General features: G+C 43.9%; 1 protein-coding gene across 1 annotated transcript in view; it reads left to right on the top strand.

Moving 5' to 3' along the window:
• Nucleotides 1-7,500, top strand: part of LOC119584683 — a 54,511-nt gene that overhangs the window by 34,863 nt on the left and 12,148 nt on the right. Inside the window, exons 4-6 of the mRNA XM_037933357.1 lie at nucleotides 391-634; nucleotides 5,660-5,866; nucleotides 6,479-6,587. Coding sequence (XP_037789285.1) covers nucleotides 391-634; nucleotides 5,660-5,866; nucleotides 6,479-6,587 — 560 coding nt within the window. The remainder of the gene's footprint in view (nucleotides 1-390; nucleotides 635-5,659; nucleotides 5,867-6,478; nucleotides 6,588-7,500) is intronic.

The following is a 7,500-nucleotide window of genomic DNA, read 5'->3' on the forward strand; positions in this document are numbered from 1 at the left end:
CGAGCAGTTTGCACCGCGCCGTGCCCCCGAGTGGACCCCCCCCCCCCCCCCCCCCCCCCGCGCCACGAGCGTCGGCGGCACACGTCGGGGCAGCTGCAAGGGCTCGGGTGTCGCCGATCGCGTGACCTGCAACCGCGGCTTCCCGGGAGGCGTTGCTCGGCGCTCCCGGGGACGCCGCGAGATATTCTGGAGCCTCGGGCTTCGCCGCTCGAGTTACGCGCGCTTGCTTGGCCGCTCGGTCGTGCGGCGCCTAGTTTCTATTCAGGTGTGGCGAGAAGTATGTATTTTTTTCTGGAAGGTGCCTTTGCACATTCTCCTTTTTTTCTTCCTTGTCTAGCTCTTATTATACCGAGGTTTGCGTATCCTGACCTCTGTCCTTCTTTCCCGCAGGAGTGCACATCGAGAGCGTCAACTCCCACGGCCAGACGCCGCTCTTCTGCGCCTCCTTCGGCGGGGACAACGAGGTGGTGGCTCTCCTCCTGAAGCTCGGCGCCAACCCCAACCGCCGCTGCGGCACCAACGGCTCCACGCCCGTGCACGGCGCCGCCTACAGGGGCTCCAGGAGGGTCCTCAGGCTGCTCGTGGAGGCCGGGGGGGACCTCTCCCTCGAGGACAACTTGGAGCAGACGCCGAGGTGAGTTCGAGGGCCGGGAAAAGGGGGAAGGTAGAGGGGAAGGGGGAGGGGGAGGGGAAGGGGAAAGGGAGGGAGGAGGAGGGAGGGAGGGAGGGAGAAAGAGGAAGGGAGGGAGAAGGATGAAGGGAGAGAGGAGGAGGAAGGAGGAGGAGGAGGAGGAGGCGGAGGCGGCGTGGTTGAAAGGGAACGTACTTGCTTCCCTCCTCACGCACGTGCGCGAGTGCTGGAGGCCGGGGCCATACCAGAAGCCGTTCTGAATTCCCGGTTTGAGAAGCAGGCGCAGAACATGTCACAGAGGTAAAGCAGTAAAGCGGATTAGACTCTCTTAAAAGATAATTAAATAAGTCAATAGAAAGAAAGTGCATACCATGGCAAAGCGGCACAAGTGTCACGTGCCTGAGACTAAGAGTTTACGCAAGCAATTTAAACGCACTGAAAAGAAAAATAACAAAAATAATTAAATGAATAAGACAAAAAAAGGAAACTAAAGCCACGCACGAGCCTTCTCGCTTGGGGAAGAATGCGTGAAGGGAAAGAGAGAGAAAAAAAACTATTTTGGAAAGAATAAAAACATCAATTGTTTACTTCATTTTACTTTTTTTTACCCTGTTTGCAAGTGCGTGTCTGGAAACGTTACCTTGAGCCTATGTACGTCGAAAATGGGTAATGGGATCCGTGCTTAAGATATTTTAGAGTGTATTATTATGAGATACGTTTATGAGACATGTTTTTTTTTATATTTATGATTGGAAGTGCTGTTTTTTTTTTATTGGTGAAGTATTTTGAGATGTGTTATCGTGTTCTGAGCTACGTGTTGTTTTTATAATTAAAAATTCTGGGGTGTTTTTTTTTATGTATTTTGAGTTATGTTAGAGATTATGAGATATGATTTTTTTATATCATTGAAGGGGCTGAGTGTTTAGTTTGGTGGTGTATTTTGAGATACTGTTGTGGTATGAGATATGTTTGATTTATATAGTTGAAGGTGCAGAGTATTTTGTTTTTTAAGTATTTAAAGGTCTATTTTTCCCTTTTTTATATAATTGAAGGATGTAACTATATCCGTGATTATAGTGCCGTGATAAGGGAATTTGCATAAAATTACACGTTTATAGTACTGTAGACTAACCACATACAATCATAAACAATATAATCATTCTCAAAGACAATATCACACACACACACCAAACAAACAAACACAAAGAAGGTAAAGAAACCCAGGCACGTGTACGTGTTTATAATGGACTAACCACACACACATATAAACAACATAACAGACTACCATTCTCAAATACAAGCAAACAAAGCAAAGCAAGGAACGCAAACACATGTACACGCACACTAATATAGAGTATCTTTTACATCACGTTTCGACTGGGGTGGGAAAAAAGGGTCGCCATTTTTTCCCTCTCGATCACCTGCATTTTAACCAGCATTTCCTGTGGCAGGCCGTCGGGGCGGACAAACCGGTGCGAACTTCCTCGAAAGGCGATACCGGAGCCGACAACTTCCACGGCCATTCTTGACTGTCGGGAAGTTTTTTTTTTTTTTTTTTTTTTTTACACACGCACGCACGTAAACATAAGTTTGGGGAGGGGGGTTGGGGGAAGGAGGGGGGAGTGAGGTTTGAGATGGAGGGAAGGGAGGGTTGAGAGGGAGAGAGGGGGGTTGGGGAAGGAGGGAGGGGGTTGAAAAGGAGGAGGGGGGTTTGTTTATTTGTTTTAGACACGCACGCACGTAAACAGAAGTTGGGGGGGAGGGTTGAGGAGGAGGGAGGGACGATTAGAGGGGGAGGGGGGAGTTCTGTCTGTTTTAATTCTCGTATCATGTATTGAAGTTTTGTTTGGCAGTGTGTGTATGTGTTTGTGTGCGTGCGTTCGTGAATGCTTTTTTTAGAGAGGCGAACACAAACTCACAAGTCGAGACGTCGGAAATAGTCCCTCGACCCCACATTTGGAGTCAAGATGAGAGCGGAGGGCGAGCAGGTGTCACGGCTGATGACAGGACTGAGGTCACGAAGGTCAGACGGTGACAGAGGGCGCTGGGCTCTGTGATTATGACATGGGGTCAAAGGTGACTCAGAGCGCCAGGTATTCCAGGTATCTTGTCCGATTCTCTGCTCGTAGATGTGAATTTCCTTAAAAAAATATTTCCTCTATTGCAATTGAGTGTGCATCGTAGATACTTTCGCAATGCCCGCTTTAACTCTCCCTCGTTTCGTTATAATTCCAAGGACATTCCGCCATGAATAAAAAGGTATATATATTAAACAAATAAATGGATAGATAACAATAGATGAATAAAGGAATACATTGAACTAAAGTAAATTAAAGATATGGACAAATTAAACAAAAAATACAGTGAAACAAATTGATGTGAAAAATTATATAGATAGATAAACAGATGAATACAACGAAATAAAATTTCCCTCCCCCCCCAAAAAAAAAGAAAATCTGTATATGTAATATACACACACACACACACACACACACACACACACACACACACACACACACACACACACACACACACACACACACACACACACATATATATATATATATATATATATATATATATATATATATATATATATATATATATATATATAAACAAATAAAATCCCTAAATTCAGTAGGTATTTCCGCCGCTACCTTTCACCAAGGCAATATCGCATTTCATATTTCCAGGAAAAAAATTACCATTTTGCTTTTTGTGTTTTTCCTTCCTCTCGCCGGTCACCCTTCCTTCGGCGATCCTGTTTCCCGGTCCCTCCACTCGGGCGACACCCGCAGGAGTTCTCGAGGGCATGGTGTGTCCCTCGTGCCCTTCGGAGCCATGGGAATAAGGTCAAAGCGGGTCAAAGGGTGCCCCCAGGCGAGGGTGCCTGGTAGGGGGGGAGTAAGGGAGGGAGGGGAGAGGGTGAGGGGGAAAGGAAGAGGGAGAGAAAGGGAGAGGGAGGGAAGGAGAGAATGAGGGAAAGGAAGAGGGAGGGAAAGGGAGAAGGAGTGAAAGGGAGAGAAGGAGTGAAAGAGAGATAAGAAGTGAAAGGGAGAGAGTGATGGAAATGGAGAGAGTGATGGAAAGAGAGAGAATGATGGAAAGGGAGAGAGTGATGGAAAGGGAGATAGGGAGGGAAAGGAGAGAGGGAGAGGGAGAGAGAGAGAGAAAGAGAGAGAGAGGGAGAGAGAGAGAGGTGTCTCAGTATCTCTCCCTCTCCCTCCCTCCCTTCCTCAGTCATCACGTCTTTTGATTTAGATTATAAGCCGATTACCTAATATAATCCTCCTTTATTATTTAGGTCAAGGAAAATTATAATTTTCTCACAGACAACTTACTATTACATCCGATTTTTAAAACATTAAGTCCATTCTTGTTTGTACAAAAGAATAATTGTTTTTTTAATAATTATTCCTGCCTAGAATGCATTACGAAATGAAATACTCCATTGTGCCGCGGCGAAAATTATTTCATTTGCGTTAATGATAATATGCCATGGTAATAATTTAGACACAGCACGGGTCGATTCTAGTTTTAATATGTATCCATACATACATACATACATACATACATACATACATACATACATACATACATACATACATACATACATACATACATACATACATACATACATACATACATACATACACACACACACACACACACACACACACACACACACACACACACACACACACACACACACACACACACACACACACACACACACACACACACACAAAATCATATATGTACATAGATAATAACAATAGCTTTACCTGTGTGTGTAAGCGACTCTGCACAACAAACAGAGGCGAATCACACAACAAACAGAGGAGAATCGCACAACAAACAGAGGAGAATCACACAACAAACACAGGCGAATCACACACCCGCCCCAGACCTGCAGTGGGCGTCGCCTGGAACACTCGATCCCTGAGCACAGTGTCTTGTTTCGCAAGCTATATTTGCGCTTAGTTACGGTAGATAAATACACGGTATGCATATTTTTTATGCAGATAGGTATTAAATGAGCGGTTTTGTAAGGATGGTGTAAAGTTAATTTTTTTACAATAGATTTTATGAATGTGTATGCTGTTTGTAAGTGTTGACTTTCTTTTTTTTTGTAAATTTGTATACTAGAGGTAGGCCTATTTGTTGATTTTTTACACTGTAGGTCTCTGCGTTTATTTTTATTTGTTACATTAGGCCTATGTATTGATTTTTTTTTTTGTAAATGTGTATACTATAGATAGGGCTGTTATTTTTTTTTTACACTGTAAATGTGTATACTAGTGGTAAGTCTGTGGAAGAAAAACCCACAATACAAAAACTAGATAGGTCTGTGTTGATTTCCTTAACACTTTGTGAACATTTATACAGTGATAGGCCTTTTTTAACACTTCGGAAACGTGTATACCCTATATTTGTCTTGAATTTCGAGCACTTCTTAAATCCCCAACCTATAAATACACTAGCCTCAAACAAGCCACCATCGAACAGTGATTAAGAAGCGCGGACGCAATTACGTGATTAGAGCTTTAACGAGCCGGTTTGATGGTAATGATCACCGGCCGGGCATTCTGTGGCTTCGCGGGGTGAGAGGTGGGGGGGGGGGGGCGTACGGGATTGATTGTTTGTTTGTGTTTGTTGGTGGGGGGTGGGGTATGGGGTATGAGGTATTTAAGGGAATTATGCGTCGGCATCTTTGAACATTCTGATTATTGTTATCATCATTAGCATAATCTTTATCATTCTCATTACTGTTATGATTTATAATGTTTAATATTAAGCCTATCGTTATTAGCATTAGGATTACCATGTACTTATTATTATAACTGACATCTGCTCATGCATCTAACCTTTTACAATTATAAAGACCAGTGTGCTGATAAGATTAACTCTCATCATCATAGCTACCACCTTTAATGAACATCACCCACACACAACGTCTCATAACCCAAACCACCCTTATTAACCCTTTTTTTCTCTCTCTCTTTCCCTTTCCGATTCCAATTTTAGGGATTATGCCCTGAAGCAGCCGTCCCCGATTAGACGACAGAAGATCCTGCACTTTTTGGACCTCCTGCTGGCCATGACCCTCCACCGATCCCTGGCGAGGACGGCCACCACGCAGGGCACGCTCCCCCATGGCACGCTCCCCCATGGCACCCTGCCCCATGGCACTCTGCCCCTCAAGCCCACGAAGTCTACGCTGTCGCTCGCTAAGTGAGTTCGCTTGATGGCCTTATTTGTGTCTTTTGTTTGTAGATGTATTTTATGATTATATATGTATATAAAGTGTTAGTTTGTGTAGGTAGGGGGATGGATAGGTGGATGGAGAGAGGAGGAGGAGGAGGAGAAGAAGAAGAAGAAGAAGAAGAAGAAGAAGAAGAAGAAAGAGAAAGAGAAAGAGAAAGAAGTAGAAAGAGGAGAAGGAGGAGGAAGAAGAAAAGGAGAAGGAGAAAGAGAAGGAGAAGGAGAAGAGAAAAAGAGAGACAATCCGACACTTTTGTAATTTTTATTATTCTAATCCCCTCCTCTCCCTTCTTCCACCTCCACCCATCCACCCTCCCCTTGTCCACCTCCAATCCACTACCTACCTCCACCCCCTCCCCTCTTCCACCCGCCTCCATCCACCCCTCTTCCCCCCTCCACCCCACTTTCCCCCACTCTCACCCACTCACCACTCTTCCCACCCACTCCTACATCCCCTCCACCCCCTCCCCTCCCCTCCCCTCCCCTCCCCTCCCCCCCTCTTCCCACCCACCCACCCACCCAAAACAAAACCACACCTAACCCCCCTTTTTTTTTCTCTCTCCCTCCCCGCCCCCCCACCAGGCGTGAGGGCAGCCTAGCGAGTGTGTGGGGCGCCTGCGTGGCCGAAGCGGGCGAGCAGTCTCCGCGCACGCCGCCGTATGTGGGCGCTTCTCCTACTAATCTGCATAAGGTGAGGTTTTAACGATGGGGTGGGATGGGGGGATTTGTGATGTGATGGGGATTTTGTGTGATGGGGATTTTGTGTGATGGGGAGTTTGTGATGTGTTAGGTGGGATATGATGTACATAACATGATGTACTGTGGTGTATGATGTGAGGATATATAATGTGGTGTGGTCATATGTGATATCACGCTGCAATGTGATGTGATGATATTTTATGATCTCATGATGTTATATGGTGAGGGCCTCTCTCACCAGTCTCTATAAGGTGAGGTTTTAACGACGGTTTATGATGTGAAGTGTGATATATGAAGTGATATGTATTGTGATATGATATTTTATGATGTGATGTGATATGTAGAGTGATGTGATAGATATGATTTAGTGATGTGACGATATGATATGAAGTGCTGTGATATAATGTAACTTGCTGTAGTGATGTGACGATATGTAGCATGACGCTGAAGTATGGCATGATATGGTGTAGTGTGATGTGATAGTGATGTGATATGGACTGCGATGTAGTATATGACATAATATGGTGTAGTGTGATGTGAGATGTGATGAAAAAATGTTAGTGTACTGAAGTTGATCATGACCTATGGATAATTAATGACAATTGATATGATTGAAAACGTGTCGGTCACTATGCAATTAGTGTTTTTATGAGATCAGATTAATGAGGAAACGGTAATTATACATGTAATTTGAGATGAAATTATTCTGTTTATTTTTTGTATATATTTTTAACTGGTTGAGTTTTATTCTTGTTATTGTTTACATTTTGTCTTACCGTTATTATTATTTTTTATTAGTGTTATTTTTGTTATTATTGTTACTAGTTTTTTTGCAATTATTGATATTGCTTTTATAATAGCCATTACATGTTTATAGTTATCGTCATTATTCTTAATTCTTGTAT

Source organism: Penaeus monodon, chromosome 18 (genome assembly GCF_015228065.2).
Source record: "Penaeus monodon isolate SGIC_2016 chromosome 18, NSTDA_Pmon_1, whole genome shotgun sequence".
NCBI classification, from domain to species: Eukaryota; Metazoa; Arthropoda; class Malacostraca; order Decapoda; family Penaeidae; genus Penaeus; species Penaeus monodon.